Consider the following 20,141-nt stretch of genomic DNA (forward strand, 5'->3'; position numbering starts at 1 on the left):
AAAAGTTGTTTAAACCTACCATCTAAGTCCAACTTTATAAGAGAAGGTCTTTTTAATTGACTGCCAGGACGATCTTGTTTCACAAGTGCCATTAAGTCTGAATGCACTGTCACTAGTCTTGGCAAGAAGTTTGAGTCAATGCCTTCACACACAATCAATTTGTCTTTTGGTATGAATAAGATGTAAATCCATTAAAATACATCGAAGTTGCTTAAGCAGTGTAAACTTCTGATTGAATGCTTTCAGTATTTACAAACTTGCATACCAAGACTAACAGCAGGCGACTTAGCAACACCGGAAACATTCGTCTCATTAGCAATCCCGGTTACATGTAACGAGAAGTGCTTAACGCTGCTAACATGCCTGACAGAGCTCTCTTGAAGCTCACCTACTCCGGTAACTTTTACTGTTGAGTGGTTTCTTGTCAAGTTCCATGACTGGCCTGTATCGATTGCTGCTTTACGTCCGCGTTGTGTCGCTTCTTCCTTTCTCTAGACCTCTGCTGTGTTTGGCCTCTATTGTTTTCGTCGTGATCGTCAGAAACAAAAACCAAACTGAACTTAACTCACGTCACTAGATGCCTACCCACAACTTCAAGTGCAATACTGATTGCTGGGCAATGACACTTGAGTTCATGACCTCGACTAAAAGAGTTGCCAGATGCGCTCAACATTAACCAGAATTTTTGATTGGTTGATTGAATCTTTATCCTCGGACTGGGAAAGCTTCTTGCAGAGCTTAACTCTAAATTTCTAATAGTTTTGTATACTTATAAAGGCTTTGAACCACAGATGCAGGGCTGGTCACCGAGATTGACAAAGTGAAGTTTCCGATTGTTGAAGTCTTGTTGCGGGGGAATTATTCCATTCACTAAATGCCGCTGAATGGAGAGCAATCCTTTTAACGTTCAACACACCTAGAAAGTCGAACCAGCACCGCTTGATCTTGAAGCTTCTTCGTTACAGAATTTACGCGCTAAACAATTGATCTATCGGGGCGGACTTTTCTCAGTTTCATGTTTTATTTTCGACCATCAAAATGGCTAACATGATTTGCCATTAGGCATGAAAAGAAGTGGTAGAAGCAACAAATTTTCCAACTATAAAAATTATAAAAATTAAAAACGGGCTATTGCATGTCAGCATCACATAAATAAAAATTTTGAACTTTAATTGCATCAGACAAAGCTGTCCTTATCTAAAACAACAAATGCATTATTCCATTGCTGACGTAGGCTAAACATGTAGGCTAGAGAACGATAAACTAAAATTTAGTTTGAAATAGGAAACAACATTATTTAGTTACTAAATACACGAATTTGGTACTAACAAAAAATGGCAAAACCAAAAGGTTTAAAATATGCATCGATAAAACAGCGTTTGGAAATGACCATTTTCAATAAAACTTTTCGACAGCCAAGCAATGAACAATGAAATTGAAATTGAAAACTAGCACCAAGAACCATAGACCTAGACCCATATTACGTGTCTTATATGTCCTTGTTATGGATATAGAATGTTCTATCAGGGATATCTAAAGATACCTGTAGGCTATATCCTGTCTAGATAGCCTATCCTTGTCAGACTTCGTCAGTGACCCTAAATTCAAATAAAAAACGTCACTTTTTCCTACCAAATTAACCCAATTTCATTAAAAAATGACGCAACAGCTCAGGGCAGGTCTATAAAGAGAAATACAATGACGTTTTATAGCTGGCAAAATGTCTAACGCAATTATGTATCATGTAACCAGTAACCACCCACAAAAATGCGAAATTTTCAGCAAAATGGACATTTTCAGAAGCTGTGAGGAAGCTGAAGGAATAGTTCAAATGACTCCAATTTTTTTTCTTAGGCTAATTAGATATATCTAAACAATATTGTATCTACCCAAACTAAAAATATTTTTGAAAAAAAAATGCATTTTTGACCCCATTTTTCGATTTTTGGGCCCCATGAGGAGGCTGAAGACAATTTTTACGAATCTCAAACTTTGTCATGAGCGTTTTCTTACTCATTGGCACCATTTCTTCACTACCCCGAGAGAATTTAAAAAAAAAGTTCAAAAACGAGCCACCCTAGTGTACTATAGGCTAGGGCTAGGCTATATAGATCTGCAGTAACAGTGTGTTGGCTACATGTATTCCATAATTACGCAAAGCACTTCTTTTGAGCCTTGTTCTGCGTAAATTATTTAATCAATGCATCATAGTCCAGGGCAGGGATATCTAGAAAAGGGGATACGAAGGCTTTTATTACGTCTGACAATAGAAGGGCTTCTATTTATCTTAAATAATCTCTGTTTATGGTAAAATGGCAATTGGCACCGATACTAATTTAATAAACTTTGTTATGACAACCTGCATTGCACTATTACAACCAGGTATGAATATTCAATGAATGCTCATAATCACTTGTTAATTTAACTACCCGTATAGCCTACTTGCTTTACACCTAGCCAACTGCAAAGATTTTGTCAAAAAACAGCTAACTGGTAACTTTTCAACTGTCTTTTCAAACAAGTATTTTTTAAATATGTTCTACATAACACTTGCTAACTGTCTTGTGTAGCTGAGTGTACCAGCTGCACTACAAAACTTTTTGCAATTTAAAAAGAACCGCATGTTTAACGCGGTACCAACTACCGCCCTTCTAGTGTCATGAGAATCAGCAATCGCTCTGAGCCTTCGTATCCCCTTCTTTAGATATCCCTGGTCCAGGGATCTAGTAATCATACTTTCAATGGATATAATAGCAAGAGCAGAAAGCCTGCCATCTGTCATGGTTGAGCGCAGGATATTCTTGATCAGTTTCATTCTGCTGAAGGTCCTTTCGGAACTGGCGACAGTAACAAGTGCGGTCAGAAGAATTCTGATGCAAATGCAAAGATTCGGAAATATCTCCTGATGGCAGTTCTTTTACGTTATAAAATTGCTTGCCGTGACAAGTCCTCTCTTTTTCTCGATGACATAGGCTACCAGTAAATAAAACGATTCAATTCCATTATTATTAGTTCGTTGGCATCAACGTCTCCCATTCTTCTTTTTAAATTTTTGCAGTTATTCTCCAGTTTATCTTCTCTTAGACACTTCTTTAGGCTTTTAGCGTTACACAGAAATTTAAACAACTTGTAGGCATACCACTCCACGAGTTGGTCAAAAGAGCGAAGAAACAGAAAATATGGCCTGATTAGTGAGAACAAGAAAAAACTGCGATTTTAATTTTTCTTTAGCAGAAAGACTCGAATCATCAGCACATTCGTAATCAAACATTCTCTTTCACAGTGTTGTTGTTCGCTCTTATCACAGCGATTAGAAGGCAGATCACGTATTGAAAGAGCTTTGTCGCGCAAACAGCAAACTTGGCTTGTTAACTTTAGCTTGTTGGTGGTGGTCTTAGAAAAGTTTTTTAATTTGATGAATATTTTCGCAGCCGCAGCACAGCCGTTAGGATTATTAGGCACCACCCAAACATTTTAGGGGCCCTCATTCCTTGCGGGCTCCCCTCCGGTCGGAGGGTTCGGAGGGCGCTTGCTACGCCTCTGATCCCTGTAGCCTACTTTATAAACATGTGTTGGATTTCATATGTCCAAGTTTTAAATCTCTAACGCCAATGGTTTGGACCTCATATGCCCAAGGTTTGGATCTTCCCTGCTCTCCTTTGGATCTTTTATACCCACGTTTTGGATCTCTTAGGTCCATACTATGAATTTTTTATGCCGATGTTCTATATCTCCTAGTAACATATTCAAGACAGCTACATTGCCGAGTGGTGAGAGCCCTGGAACAACACTCGGAAGGCGCCGGTTCGACACCACTCAAAAGCATGCAGCTGTGTCTTTGGCAGGACAGTAAAAAGCATGTCTCTAAAGGTGGTCACAAAGATTGGTTTCCTCGCCTTCTCGTCCACTTAATCTAAATATTCAATCACCGGGCGTAAGCCTGGATACGACGAGAAAAACATATTTTCCTATGTTCATGTTTTAGATCTCCTAGGCCCATAGGCTAGCCTACTATGTAGGCTATTTTTAATGTTCAATTTTTTATGTTTTAGATCTCCTATGCTCATATTTTGGAACTCCTAGGCCAAAATAGCCTACTATACATCTTTTATGCTCAAGATTTATATCTACTATTAACATATTTGTGATCTCCTATGGCTATACCCCAGTTTGGACTTCCTATGCTCATGTTTTGAATCTCCCTTGCCATGCTCATGTTTTGGATCCCTTGTGAACTTGTTTTGGATCTGATATGCACCAATTTTGTCCAAAGATTGGGCTGCAGCGTATAAGGCGCTCGTGAGTCGTGTTCAGTCATTCAATGATGGTTTGCCTCCCGACATCCTACCTAATCCTACAGTAACTTAATTGGTTGTTGAAAAACACCGCCCACCTCTACACAGAGCACCGAAGATTTAAAGATTTAACGATGATGCAATGTCATGCCGCAGCTGCAATGCCCTACAGGTCCTGCAAACGATCGTGCAATCTGCTCACCTTTTAGAAATATTCCATTACGTAATTCGCTAAGATTCAGTAGACCTGAACGGTTTTATATGAGGTTTGATTTGGTGAACAATTGTCTGGAACAATGGTAACGCCTAGAACATCACACAACTAAGGCGAAAGAGCCATGTCAATTGAGTCCTGTCTTTGTCATGAGTTACCAAGGGGGTGGGGGGGACTTGTATACCTGGGACTGGTATATAAGTCCCCCCCACTCCCCTTGGTAACTCATGACAAAGACAGGACTCAATTCAATTTTCTCTTTCGCCTTAGTTGTGTGATGTTCTAGGTTTTTCCGCATTGCATTGGCACTAAATTATGACGTAATTACTTATGGGATCAAGCACCTGGTTACGGTACCACTTGGCCGAATAACCGAAACAATTGGTGTCGAAATCGTTTCTTTGAGCCATAAGAGCATTTTACAACTTTCTAGATTCTACGAAAATTAATTGTTTACAATCAACAGAGCAAAATAAATTCAAAGCAAAGTTTGATCTTTTAGCCGGACATTTTCTAGCAGAAATTATATGATCAATGTTTTTGCAACTTTTTGCCATTGGTAGTTTGGCCAGTGCGCAAAGGTTTGTAAATAATTTGTTATTTATGTTTACTGACATTAGTGCTTGCTGGGCTGGTGAAATGTTATCTTTCCTTAATTGGAAAGTTTTAACAAACTTAAAACAAGGAATTTAAAAATGCAAAAGTTAAATATAACACACAACGGAGAACAGCATAAAGTACACAACTCAGAACTGTACACATCTTCAACGAGTGTGCAAACCTAACTGAAAGAACTCGTTTTTTGCAAAAGTTGGAAAGACAACACAACCGCTGAACTTCAATTTTGGAAAAATATCGTCGAGATCAAACCTATCAGAAGCTTTTGTGACGTAACCATGTTAGGGAATCGTCACCGGGTATGTGCCAATCAGCGTTTCCAGTCACTCGATTTTTTTCAAGAAACTACACTAGTTTTGTTTTGGAATACTGGAAAAATTCAGCTTTTTCGGTTGTAAATTTTTGGACCCGTTATGATGTTACATGATTTTTTTATTGGCTATGTCATATCTTAATCTTCTTTATCTTGGTAAGGCATATTCTATATGTTCAAAACGAATCTTGAATTAATAAATATGGTAAGGTTCCTTTTTTATTTGATTAGAAGCCTTCTTGACTATTATTTTGTGCAATTTTGTCACTTTAGGACTTATTTCAAACTTTCAATCTGCAAAGATAAAACTATCTTGTGCAAGTTAATAATGAAAATTGGGTTAGAAACTTGAAGCACAATTGGCAGCACTGGTACAAAGCATCATCGTCACCTATCAGATTTTTCCAAATTTCAAAAACAGCCCGAGTCAGATCCGGTACTGCGTACTGCGTAGGCTAGGCTACTTAACTGAGTTTATGGTTATGCAAAAAAAAGGAATGATTCGATTAAAGTTTTTCAAGTATCAATGAGTTAGAAGAAGTGAATGCTTCGTTTGTAGTACCATAGGCTGCCAAAGCTCGAACAACAGAAACTTTGAAAAGATTTACTGCTTCTTGCTCATGAGGCAATATCTCTCAATTGCTGCAACCAGTGCAATGTCTTCATGCCAAGGTCTATGAGATCCACATGATCTGCAGGTCGAAACACTGGACAATGACTTATGATGTGCTGTGCTGTTTGAGGTTCACCACAAACACAGGCTGGTGAGTCATACAAGCTCCAGGAGAACATGTTGTGTTTGAAGCGAACAACACCAGTACGGAGGCGATTCAGAGTCACCCATTCTTTTCTTGGCAGGTCTGAACCAGGTGGTACTTTAGTGTCTGGTGTGACTTGGAGTTGGTCGGGCCGTGAGAGGTTTTCCCAGCGGTCTCTCCATGACTCCATAAGGTCGAAGTGATCTTCATGAAGCGCTATAATGTGTCGGGAAAAAGGATGCATGGAAGGCAGGCGTTGACGTGTGAGCTGTTGTACGTCGAGGACTAGGCTATACAGTGTGGAGAGCATGGCGATTGTTGACCTCTGCCTTAATGCGAGCCGTATGGTGAAGTTCTCTCTGCGTAGTTTTGGTGGACCGATTCCTGAAAGCACTGGTAATAAGCCTGTTGGGAGTTAGACGCATGCACCCAGTGAGTATGCGCATGGTGTCGTTAAGGGCGATGTCCACTTTTCCTGCATGTGAGCTGCGGCACCAGGCTGGAGCATATTCGGCCGCACTTGGGATTTTATTGATTTTGAAGATGTTGATTTTAGACTTGGTCAAGCCTGCCATATTCAACTGTAGCAAGGTGATGCCTTCCCGTACGAAAACCGAAGTTGACTGCCCTGAAAAGTTATTAGATATAAAGGGCGCATACTCTGGGTCAGCATCACTCTGTACAGTGTGGAGTTGTATAGAGCTCTGTGAGCTACAATTGCTGTCTTGATTTGTTGTCACTCGCTTGCTTGCAAGAATCAATTACCAGGGTTCACTACTAAGAAGTTGACAACTTGAGCCCCTTATTGCTGAAAATAAATCGTCGATTTTTTCCCCGTTATTCTGCCTTTACTACGTAGGCTAACAAAGCCGTGATTAAACGTAGATAAAGCGTTGCTCATTACACTTGTGATTTATTTTAGGTCTATTTGTATTTTCAAGGCTTTTCATGGATTTTAAAAATTGTTTTCTTCACCTAATCGTGTGTACTGTTGTTTTCACAATTTTTTGGTTCAGCCTTACTTCAAGTTTCAATTCCGTTCATCCAATTCTTGTTAAAAATAATGATGTTATTTATGAAATCACTCCAAAGCAAGATGAGTTTTCTAACCAGTCAAAAGGCGGAGTGACGAGCTTTACTTTGGGTGCTGGCACTAATTCTTCGGGTTTGACTGCATCAAGGAATTATGTCAATCCGACCAGTAGGCCTAATTATGTTTCCCGATCAGTCAGGAAACAGTTCCCAGAAAAACATGCCACGAACTTCGTCATTAACATAAGGAAGGTTGTTCGAAAATGGTTAAAACTAAATACATCTTATGTTTCGAAGAAAACTCTACACAAGCAGGACAATCCTTTAATTTTGTACTGGAATCATGAGTTTTATGATCGGAACGCTGCCCTTCCAGAAGGTTCTATGAAGTATCCTCCGTGTAAGATCACATACCAAAGAGGAAGAATCAGAGATGCCGTCGCTGTTGTGTTTCATTACATGGTAATAAGCGACAACGATATGCCCTGGATAAACTACAGGTTAGCTGTTCATTAACCACAGAGCCCAAACAGCAACCAATCGTTTTTCAGATTGATTAATGTAGAAAACAACTGGTTTTCTGTTTGTAAGTCTTGGGTTTGGTCAATAAATAGTAATGGGATGGGATATTTCACCAATATTGATGCAGTGTTGCCATTTTAATACCATTTTCATAATGATTTATTTAGTCGGGCGTACCCTCATCAATAAGTCAACTGCTCAGAGACGTAGGCTTGGTGGAGCAATTGCTCTTACCCAAATATGTTTTTAATACTGTACTATGTTGTAATGACGTTGTATTTCATGCTGAATGACGTTTCATGAAAAAAACTTTCTTCGACCAAAAAGTATTTGTCTTAAAGTTAATACCGTAGTAGGCTACAGTGTTCCCCGACCTTTTTTCTCCCACCTTTTTTTTTAAAAAAAGCTTCGCAGACTGGCGATAGGAAAAACGAAGTTTAACATCAATGCTACTTATCGGTCTAAATTTTTATAGCAGTTTAAACACATTGTAAGCAAGATTTGTAAAATAAATTAGACTAACGTTGAGGTCGGAAAAGAAAACTAGTTTAAAAAGGGGTCTGGTGAAATTGCTCTCCATAATATTTTGACCAATTTAATGTTGTTTTGATCGCTATCTTTGCACTTTTTAGGACCAATAATGATTCTTTGATAAAGACACACACCTTGTAACTTATTTGAGCAATATCATCAAATTAAAACTAGATTTCTTCAAAAGTTTGAAGGACAAGTTTTGATTTAAAATAATTTTAAATTAGTTAGCCTACTTTTTAAATATATTTTCTTTTGGACTACTATTACAAGACTACAGCAGAATTTCAATTATTTATTTGTTGATGGTTTGTATTGTATTATGTCAGTGGCGTAGCTAGGGAATGTACCGGAATGTGTCGCCTGGGGTGGATTCAGATTTTACCCCCCCTTCAAGAAAAAGCATGTGAAAATGAAATGCGTTTTTTATCAGATTATAGGCCTAATCAAAATCAAAAATCGTAGTCTGAAAGTGCCGCCCCCACACGTGCCGCCCGGGGCGGTCCTCTCCCCGCCTCCCTAGCTACGCCACTGAATTATGTAGAGTTAAGTAAAATTTCGAAAATCCATCAGCTTTTCCCCACCTTTTGTAACCTCTATAGATTATACAAGGCACATTTCAAATCATACCTGAAATAGGTCTATTTAGTTGTTAGGTAATTAGTGAACAATGTGTTTGCTTTGGAACATTTCATTAGTATCTTGGTTTTGAGGGTCATTAAAACTTCACCGGTAACCTAAGCCTACTATTTTTTGAGATCACTGTTGAAACCGTGCGTTCCCAATGCGATCCGTTACGACAAGCGATTATGCGAGCGAAACGAGCAACAGATTTCTTTTTTAAATGTAGAAATTTTAAGCGTTTTTTGTTCGATTTTGATTGGAAGTACGTGACAAAGTGCCCCTCCTTGGTTCCGTTATTGCTTTAGGTCAGGGGTTCTTACCCAGGGGTGCACGCACCACTGAGGGGTGCGAGACCTGTTCCTAGGCGGTGCAGAGATGCTGAATGATTAAGGTTTGTTATAATACGACGTAAGAAGAAAAGTTGTTTTTACCAGTTTCCACAAAAATTTCAAACTGTAGGCGTTTATTACTTTTTAGCCAATCTTAGGAGGGGGTGCGAGAACTGGTTGATAATTTCAAGGTGGTGCCGACAAGGCAAAAGGTTAAGAACCACTGCTTTAAGTAGAACAGGTCATAGGTAATATTCATTAGTGCATGACTGCAATTGTTTTCACTGTAATTAGAATGCGTTATTCAAGCGCAAACCCCGAGAGTCGAACCAGAGCCGCTTGATCTTGAAGCTTTTTCGTTCACGAAGTCACGCGCTTAAAATTTAATTTCCAGCTACGTCGCTGCAGCTGCTTTAAATGTTTTGCCATTTTGCCGAAGCACGGCACTGATGTGTTATGGTTTTTATTTATTGTCGCTCTACAACAGCTAAGGTCTTTTAGCGACAGGGCTCATGTTTAATTTTATATCAGGTTTTTACGATGTTATCACATTATTACCCGATTTATTCTCACTGCGTTACACAAGAAAGAACACAATCGGTACCGTTTTTCAAGTCTTCGGTTTGACCCGACCTGGAATCGATCTCAGATCTACCAGCACCAGAGCCGAAGGCGAAACCACTCGGCCACTGAGCTGGTGACACTGATGTGTTCTGGAGCATCGTGCAAGCTTTCCCATCAAGGAGTAGAAAAACCTTGCATGCCAAAAGCGCTAAGACTGTTTGGCCTATGCGCAAATTAATACTGATTAGCCTTTTTTTCATATGTTGCTCCATCTGCGTCTTTGATGAAGAAACGAACATGAGTGAATTGCAACCTGTAAGCTAATTTGCTAATAAAATCTTTGTTTCCATAGACATCCGAATCAAGTCTTTGTTTGGTTGTCTGCCGAACCTCCTTCCAGGGTTAAGCAATACAGTGACCTTCGCGTGTATAACGACTTCTTTAACTGGACGTGGACTTACAGACGCGATGCTGATGTTTCGCGTTACTATGGTTATAGAGGAAACTTAATTAAACGACTTCCTCTTGGGAAGGTTGCTGTGGATCGTATCATATCTTTAAAGCGGAAGTTAGCGGTAAGTAGGCACCACTTCCAAGAGTGGAAACAACGCTTTTGGACTGATATCGTGCAAAGTGAGAGCTATAGAATGCTCGATCATTTAATGTAACTAATAATGCTGGAGTGAAAATGTCCAACTAATTTGGTCAATTTTGAAAAATACTTTGCAGCCCACCAAATACAAAATTTCAGGGAATTGCACCTAATCGGTAGCTTTTTTTGTTAAGTGACGTCACAATACCGAGTTTAAAGGTTGTTTGAAAAGAGTTGCGATCAAAAACAACCCTTAATTTTGCTGTAGGCTTAATACAAAAACAACATGTTTTTGAATGGTAAAAGAGTCAAAGTTTTGTCAAAGTAAGACAAGCAACTAATTTATCTAGCCAGAATATAGTTTCGGGAGAGAGTTTATTTTTGTATACCACAGACAGGCAAACCACAACCAGCAGCGTTGACAGGGGGTACTTTTGGAGCAGGCCCTGGATAATTTTATGGGTCCGGAAACATACGGCTTAAATCAGGGACCCGGAAACCACTGTATATCCTTTGGATGTAATGCCCCTTTCCTTTAAATGTCGTAATTTGAGGCCCAAGGATCTCATTGGTGCCGGGCCCAAAATATCTTCTCAACGGCCCTGGGCACAATAACCAACACTGTTCAGCATGATAAAAATATATTTTACATATTTACAAATAGTTCTAACAGTCAAACGTTTTCGGCTTAACCTAAACCCTCATCAGAAATCTGAAAATATTTGCAAGAAATGCAATAAATTTCAACTTGTGCGCTGCAGCCTCTGCAGTCCTTATGTAGAAGAGCAGTTACTGACTTATGCTATAGATTGCGTGTGCTAGTGGACTGCAGATTATTAACATACTGTAGACTGCTGGTGTCTTAATACACATCACATCTTGATAGACTGTTTATTAGCTCATTTGTGCAACTTAATAGATCTGGTTTGTGGGAAACTGCAATGAAACTTATGGAGCAAAGCTACGCATGGATTATTGCCAAGAGATGATTCGACACGGATTAAGCATTACGTGTTACGGGAGGTGTTGCAGGGATAGATTCCATCGGACGCGTTCGATAAATGATCGGATTATCCAAAGATACAAGTTTTATCTTGCCTTTGAAAACTCACTGCATTGTAAAGATTACATCACTGAAAAGTTTTGGGACAAGGCTCTTGGCAATGGTGCTGTACCTATAGTTTGGGGTCCCCAGAAAGGAGACATTTTAAGTGTTGCTCCTCTTGATTCCTTTATATTTGCTGAAGATTTTGAATCTCCAAAGGAATTAGTTGAATATCTTGAGTTCCTAGATCGTAATGACCAAGAGTACAGAAAGTTTTTCCGCTGGAGAGAAAATGTAAATATGACCGATGAAAAAATGATTAGAATGACAAAGTTAAGGTTTCCGGACTTGAGAGTTCAAGAAAAGCCAAAAACGATTTGCCAAAGAGTGATGGAAAACAAAGAAACGAAAACTATTCATTCGTTGTCGCACGACTTTTTTAAAACAAATCCCACAGAATGCGTTCAATAGCAGCAAAGCTAAGAATCATTTTTGCAGTAAAGCTATAGGCTATTTGTTGAAGATAACCGCATGGTGGTTCGGCGCCTCCACAGTGTAGTGAAGCTATATGTGGAAACCAATCGTGGAGCTATACAGAATTAAACTTTTTTGACTGATTGATTTCTGGCTAAATCAATGTTTTTGGACGAAAATACGAAACAACGACATCCGAGCTTTAATGTTACGATTTGTTTTGTGTATTTTGTTTTGTTGTCGCCCTGACAAAAATACTGAAAAAGTCACAGACAACCGCTTTATAGGCTACATATCTTCATCAGATACAGATCTAATCAAATCTTGTGAAAATTTGTGCCAAACGAAGTAATTTTTTTGACTGATTGATTTCTGGCTAAACCAATGTTTTTGGACGGAAATACGAAACAACGACATCCCAGCTTTTATGTTACGATTTGTTTTGTGTATTTTTTTTTTGTCACCCTGTCAGAAATACTAAAAAAGTCACAGACCACCACTTTATCTGATACATAGCCTTCAGCTCAGGTACGGATCTGACCAATGGTGACCATCTGGTGAAAATTTGTGCCAAACGAAGTAATTGTTTGGGGTCCTTATGCAATAAAAGCATTTAGTTGTTGCATTGCGTTGGGACGTGTTGCTCTCTTTGTTTTTGATAAATACTCGAATGAATCAACGTCCTTGAACCATAGCATGATTGATTGTGGAAATTTTTCCCCACGGACTACGAAAGCTTCATTGAGAGCTTAGTTCTATTAATTTTGCATATTTGTAGAGGCTTTGAATCACTCGTGCACCGAGATTGACAGAGTGAAGTTTCCGCTTGTTAAAGCGTCGTTGTCTGATTTTTTCATCCACTAAGTGCCACTTAATGGAGATCAGTCCTTGAGTGAGTTGCCGACGTGTAGCAAGATATTTCGTGCTAGTGTAATATAAGCTAATTTATTCAAAAGACAAAGATACCATAGGCCTAATCAACTTAAACGAACAACAACCTAAAAAAGTCACTAAGTACAGCATGTTTCCGCATTACATTTTTTCATCTGCCAAGTGCGTAGGCATCCATCCACGAGTTGAAAAGCACTGGTCTGGAGATTTATAGCATTTCCAGATCAGAAAAAGGGTAATGCAGCTGTAGCAAAAATGTCCAAACATGGAAATTGAAGCAAGAGCTTAACACGTGGTCAAAGAAACTTGTTCAAAACAAACTAGGAAGTGAAACGTTGGTTGGTTTTGAATCTTAATCCTCGGACCGACTAAGTCTTGATAGGTTATTCCTGGTAGTTTCGCATACTTGTAGAGGCTCCTGACGCAGGGCGGGTTACCGAGATTGAAAGAGTGAAGTGTCCGATTGTTGAAGTGTTGTTGCCGAGGAATAATTCCATCCATTAGGTGCCACTGAATGGAGAGCAATCCTTAGAATGCGTTGCTCAAGCGCACATCCCGAGGGTCGAACCAGTACCGCTTGATCTTGAAGGTTCTTTGTTCACGAAGAAGCTTCAAGATCAAATGGCGCTTCAAGATCAAACATAAGCTACGTTCGATAAGGTCATACGCAGCAATTGTAGAATTTTGACGCAAATTCTACGTTAAGAATACTGTATCTTTCTCACTGGCGCCAAACAGTTGATCGGATTATTATATGTGTCGCTTAGTTTAATACGGTTTTGGGACCTACAACAGACAGAGAAACAAGCCAAGTAGATTGAATCTGAACACGGTCTTGAGTTCTGTTAGTTTATTATGGCAAAAAGGCTGCAAGATCACAGCTCAGAAGATCACAAGTTGCAGGTCGCAAGTTTAGCCACAAGATCACAAGTTGCGGATCGCAAGTTCACGGGGTTGCAGGTTGCAAGTTCGTTTAACAAACTTAGTGCACAGATAAAGGCTACTTCAATCCTAATAGAGCTGGTGGGACGATTCAGTCGACTCACCTAGACAGCAGCAGGGCTTGAAGGATAAATCCGTACAAATAATAATCCAAATGATATCAAGTCGTAACAGTAATACAGCAATTGATTCTACTAGTGCATCTTATTCAAATAGAATGGAATACAAAATTTACAATTAGTAACTGGTCAAGAAATATTTTACATAACGTTTTTCAATTTATGCTTAAGAACTAAGATTGAACAGCTCGCTTTACAAAATGCAGCTAATACAAAACTCAAGAGAATTTCTGGTCTATGTTCTCACAAGTAAACAAGCGTTCGCTTTGCTTGCTTTTATGCTGATTGCAGCAAAACACAGAGAAGCCTTGTTCTTTAAAGACAACGAAAAGAAATAGCTTCAAGTAATATGCCTTGGTTGAAGCAAGCAATCGGATAACAATCATTTGCTAACGTTGATACAACGTTTTTCAAGATGCGGCAAAAGGCTTCGAAGAGATATTGTACTACACCAAATATTTACAGTCACATACAGACAAATGTCATTTAAACGTTGAATTAACGTTGGCCATGCTATGCCAACGTTTAGATGGATGATGAAAAATAACGATTAATTTTCAGCCCACAAGATGACATAAAATTGTTTTTTACAGAAGTAAAAGTTAAAAATAGCGTTTTTAAAACAACAAACTACAGATACTCTGGTGCCGTTTCATGAGTCAATCCCTGCAAGCTCAGTTTCTCGTCTAAAAACTGACAGCAATTATTTAAACTTGTTTTTCAGAACGAATAAAAAATTGGTAAAAGTGTAATTGTTTTCGTACAATTCGATAGATCGCCAACTCCGTGGAAGGAGATACATGAATTTAAGTAAACACAAGCTTTATGTCTGTAAAAGTAACGTAATAATTCCATCAACACAAAGACGCGATTGACGTTTCAGAGGTTTTTCTTGAAACAACAAGCATCGCTTGGTCTGGCTGATGCTTGACATAATACTCAAGGCGATTATAAAATTAACAGCAATTTATTCCTCTTCCAGATCGTTTTTTCTTTTTGACTGATCCAAAGTCCAATTCAGCAACAAGGAAATGTTCATGTATTGTGGAGGTTAAAAATAAAGATTCAAAACATCTGTAAAAGTAGGTTATGCCCAAAGTAAAGTAATAAAAAAAAAACATTTTAAATCCAGATGTTCAATAAGGTCGTAGGCTACGTAGTACGTAGGTCACAGGCTATAGCCAATTATTTTTTTCCACATTGACCCAACCTGAGCAAACGTTGAAACAATGTAAAAAAGGACAATACTGAGAGAATATTTGATGCAATGTAGCCTTGGACCAAAGTCCGAATCAAAAATCAAAGTAAGTTTTTTTCTTTCTAAAGCACATTATCAAAACGACTGTCCAAAGAGAAGTATCTACACATGTAATTAAAGTTTCCAAAGTTCAAAATAATTAGCGATTACGATTTATCAAAAAAATAATTTCTATTTTTAAACATGTGACAAGCCTACTGCTTGATCTTCTCAAACACCACTAGAGAGGTCAGCAGGCCCACTGAAACATCGATAGTTTTACATTTGGCACCACAAAAAAAATACACGAGCAACCCATACTCAAGAATGAAAAACTAAACTAATCGTTCTCAATCTTTTCTTTGATAGCCACAGACCCCTTTCTAAGAATTGTTTAGCCTGCCAATCGATGAACTTTCTGAAAAAAAGGATTGAAAATTAGGCCTAAAATGACGTCATCTGTATAAGTGAAACACCCTGACGAAACAACTATAAGAAAAACCCCTGACGTCATCTGTATAAGTGAAACACGGATTAGAGATGAGCCATGTGTAAATATATCACTACCAGGTTATGATTTTGTATTTAAAAATTCTCATACCTCGGCAGGAGGAGTATTGATTTATATTTCGAATAATTATAAATTTAACATTGTAACAGAATATCAAATTGAAAGTAACGACTGTGAAAACCCATGGGTTAGCATTGATATAGACTCTCCTCAACGTTAGCTAAAAATTGGAGCAGTTTATCGCCACCCTAGAACTAGTCAAACTAACTTTGTTGAAGCTGTTGATGCTACTTTGCAGGGGCGCCGGAACGATTTTTGATTGGGGAGCAAGATTACGAAAAAAGGGCACTTTTGTTTACTAAAACGCCAATTTTTTTTCAAGTTTTAAGATAAAATATAGCGATAATGATAATCCGGTATACAAAGAAGGGCACCATGCTATGTTATAATGATGTAACCTACTGTCAAGCCTTAAAAAGCAGCCTGCGGCCATGGCCGCTAAGTAGTGCTTGAATGAACCGCCGGTGCTACCTCCTCAATCGGCCAAGTTTGGCCGCCGGTCTCTTCTAGCCAATTATTTAATTTCGCAATAGAATGATCGTGGATTAACTGTCGAAAATATGCAGTATCAAAGAATGACGCAAAATTAGGTCAGCGCGTCACAATCGCCACTGTTGCATTGTGCGGGAATATTTGTTATTGATGGAATATATCCATCTGCGATCACGAGCGCTGTAAGTCTTGTTTGTAATTCTCGACGTTTATTTTAACAAAGTCTTAATCCAAAGTGCTAATTTACATTACATCGGCTGGCAATATTGTTGTTTTGATGTCGATTCGATGTTGTCGGACATTGAACCGTTGTTAAAAAGGAGAACTAAGTTAGTTGACATCAATGGGAAAAACATTTTTTGATTATATTTTGCAAAAAATTATGCTTCTTTTAGTAATGTACATCATTGAAATAGCTAAAACCTCAATTGCTAAGGCAACAGGGATCAGATGTCAGTAGATGTAACAGAAAAAATATTTCGCACTTGCTAGTGCATCGTCAGTTCTGATAAAGGTCAGTTAAAGCCTACAAGTAATGTTTTAATCATTGAAATACTTATTTTATTACCTTGCCGTCATCGTCAACACATGTCGAACGTTGTTTTTCGTTGCTAAAAAGAATTCTAGGGAAGTGGCGAACTTCTATAAAATCAGCCACATTGGAGACACTCGTGCGAGTGTCGTTTGAATAGTACTGGATTACAATCCAGATAAAGCAGTTACTGCGTGGTGCAACGATTCTATTGAGGGACGTCGCCCAGGCCCAGACTTCAACAACGCTAAGTGATGATTTTAGCATTGCTGCAAGTTTAATTCTATTTACTTGTGCTATCGTTATTTTTATTTTGTATTTTGGCCACGATGGCTGCCGAAAAAAAACGAGTTTTAAGGCCTGTACTGTGTTGCAAAATTTTGTGCCGTAAATATTATTTTGAGGCAAAAATGAAAGATTATAATTAGGCTAAAAGCGAATAGCAGAAATTGTTATATTGCAAAATGTGCAGTAGCTTACATGACTTTAAAAGGGCACCATTGCCCCCCCTGCCCCTCCATCTACAGAAAATTTGAGGGCAGGGGGGCATTTGCCTCCCCTGCCCCCCCGCTTCCGGCGCCCCTGCTACTTTGTCCAAACTAAACAACTCGAAGAAAAAATACTTCATACCGTATTTACTTGATTGTAAGCCGCGGCTTATAAAGTTTTTTTTCCATCATGTTTGCGGCTTAAATTCAAGGGCGGCTTACAATCAAAGGCGGCTTACGGCTTACATTTTTTCTTTTTGCCCTTTTCCTTGTCGACTTTGCCATAGATGTTTTGCCGCACTGCGTTGTCTGATGCCGACAATTGTGAAGTTGTGACGTGCATTTTAAATTGTCACATGCATTTATGACGTGCATTTGAAAGAAAAAAAGGCGTTGTCAGTTTTATTTATGGTAGCCTACTTAACAGTAAACAGTTTCAGCTTTGCGTGTAAACAGTATTTGCGGCTTACATTCAAGGGCGACTTACATTAAATTTTTAACACTATCACATATGGCTTACAATCAAGCGCGGTTTACAATCAAGTAAATACGGTACTCGGAGATTTTAATATAAACATTTCTGACTTCAACAGTTGTCCCCTTGCAAATAATTATCTTACAATGCTTGCAAGCAACGGAGTTTATCCCTTAATAACTAAACCCACGAGAGTTACTGAAAAATCTTCGACCGTCATCGATCATATCCTTACCAATGACATCTCTCATTGTTTAACGCCGGGAGTTATTAATTACGATATGACTGACCATTACCCAGTTTTCCGTCTCATTACGAGTTGCAACTCCTCATCAAAGTATTCAACAACCTACTCACGCGACAAACGAAATTTTGAGTTAGAAAGTTATTGCCAAGAAATTTTTGATTGTGTGGAAAAATTCATGCCTTGCCTTTACGGCTATATCATCTGTAAGTCTAAACGATAAATTCTCTGAGCTAATTGAAATAATCAAAAATGTAATAGATAACCATGCACCCCTTAGAAAAATCTCGCGTAAAAAGGCTAAATTGCATAGAAAACCCTGGATATCTAAAGGAATTTATGTGTCCAAAAGATGTGTCCAAAGGAATTTAAGCAAAAGATGTATAAAACTCATTTCTTAAAGGGCAATGACATAAGTAGGTTCCTTTACAAAAAGTACTCCAATAAACTAACAAAAGTAAAATCTTTAGCAAAAAGTATTACTTCGAACAAAAACTATATGCAAATCGTAGGCTAATGATGCCAGGAAAACATGGCAAACTATTAACTCGCTTTTACCAAATAAAAAATCATCCCAAGCCACTGTTGGTACTATTAATGTAGAAGGAGCACAGATCTCCCAGCCAAACATTATAGCTGATAACTTCAATAATCATTTCAGTAAAATTGGAAAACACTTGGCCAATAATGTTGAACCCAGTAATGATTATGATTACTTTAGGTACCTGAATAATCGAGTCCAATCTTCCATCTATTTTGAACCAACGGATGAAACTGAAGTAGACAATGAATTACGTCTTTTAGATACTAATAAAGCGTCTGGTTATGATGATATATCGCCATATTTTATCCGACCTGCATCAAGCATTATCGCACCTTCTTTGACAGCTTTGATCAACTATTCATTCTCATATGGCATTTTTCCGGACAAGCTAAAAATTGCCAAAGTTATACCAGTTTATAAGTCTGGTAACAAAGAAGATCTATCTAACTATCGACCTATCTCGTTGTTATCGTGCTTCTCAAAAGTATTCGAAAAGATAATATTTAAACGGATTTACTGTTTTATTGATAAAAATTCTGTACTCGTTCCTACGCAATATGGATTCCGTACTAATCGCTCTACAACACATGCGCTCTCGATATCATCAGCACTTCCTACGATCAAATGAAAAACAACGATTTTACAGGGCTTGTTTTCTTGGATCTAAAAAAGGCTTTCGATAGGCTACTGTTTGCCATAAACGACTCTTGTGCAAACTTGACCACTGGTATCCAGCAAACGACCTTGTCGCATCCTATTTGAATGGCCGTCAACAATATGTTGAGATTAACAATTACTCTTCCACTCATCAGCTTATTGAGTACGGCGTTCCGCAGGGATCCACACTGGGCCCACTGCTCTTCTTGTTATATATAAATGATTTGTCCAATGGCATATCATCAATACCAAGATTGTTTGCTGATGACACGTGTCTCATTGTCAAAGCTGAAAACTTAAGTCTGCTAGAAAACAAGCTCAACTCGGATCTAATCGAAATTAATAGCTGGATAAATGCCAACAAGTTAACTATCAATGCTTCCAAATCAAATTTATTAGTAATTCCGCCCAAAAAAAAAAACTACACAAATCTTGATGAAATCCATGTTCTCTACAATGATGATAAATTAGAAATAGTTGACCATGCTAAATATCTTGGAATAACTATTGACAATCAACTTTCGTTTAAACCCCCATCAATGATAAGATATAAAATTGAAACTTGCTCGGTCCGTCGGCATCTTGTCTAAGTTGAAATCTTTCATTCCTCCGAAAACAAGACTTCAATTGTATCACTCGCTTGTGCATCCTCATATACAATATGCAATAACAATATGGGGTTCCACTTTTCAGACACATGTCGACAAACTCCAAGCATTCCAAAACAAAGCAATAAAAATAGTTGCGGGAAGTCGATGGTCGGATCACGTGACTCCATATTTCAAACAACTAAATGTTCTTAAAATAAATGATTTGTTCAAACTCGAAACTTCAAAATTAATGCACAAATATGAAAACAATTCACTACCATGTACTTTTTGTAATTATTTAAAAAAAGCAAAAAATGTTCATTCTCGCAATACCAGAAATGCAATTGACAAGGATAATTTTTATGTTCCTCAATATTCATCTTCAAAACTTCAACGTAGTTTCAAGTATAGGCTACAGGAGTGGAAATTTGGAATTCAATCCCATTGG

General features: G+C 38.3%; 1 protein-coding gene across 1 annotated transcript; it reads left to right on the plus strand.

The window, feature by feature from the left end:
• Positions 1-6,660: 6,660 nt before the first annotated feature.
• On the plus strand, positions 6,661-12,449 carry LOC145768846 (4-galactosyl-N-acetylglucosaminide 3-alpha-L-fucosyltransferase FUT6-like). Its single transcript, XM_082580453.1, has 4 exons — positions 6,661-6,863; positions 7,215-7,730; positions 10,153-10,375; positions 11,312-12,449. The coding sequence occupies exons 1-4, from the start codon at positions 6,661-6,663 to the stop codon at positions 11,906-11,908; spliced, it is 1,539 nt and encodes a 512-aa protein (XP_082436579.1). The 3' UTR covers positions 11,909-12,449.
• The last annotated feature ends 7,692 nt before the right edge of the window (positions 12,450-20,141 follow it).

This window comes from Aplidium turbinatum, chromosome 4, assembly GCF_918807975.1.
Source record: "Aplidium turbinatum chromosome 4, kaAplTurb1.1, whole genome shotgun sequence".
Lineage (NCBI taxonomy): Eukaryota > Metazoa > Chordata > Ascidiacea > Aplousobranchia > Polyclinidae > Aplidium > Aplidium turbinatum.

What these genes read in the sequence shown, in the direction of transcription:
- LOC145768846 (XM_082580453.1), top strand. Translation starts at nt 6,661, where the DNA reads ATGTCCACTTTTCCTGCATGTGAGCTGCGGCACCAGGCTGGAGCATAT. An exon ending in ATAAAGGGCGCATACTCTGG is followed by an intron (nt 6,864 to 7,214) that starts GTCAGCATCACT and finishes TTTTTGGTTCAG; the next exon opens with CCTTACTTCAAGTTTCAATT. An exon ending in CTTTAAAGCGGAAGTTAGCG is followed by an intron (nt 10,376 to 11,311) that starts GTAAGTAGGCAC and finishes GCAACTTAATAG; the next exon opens with ATCTGGTTTGTGGGAAACTG.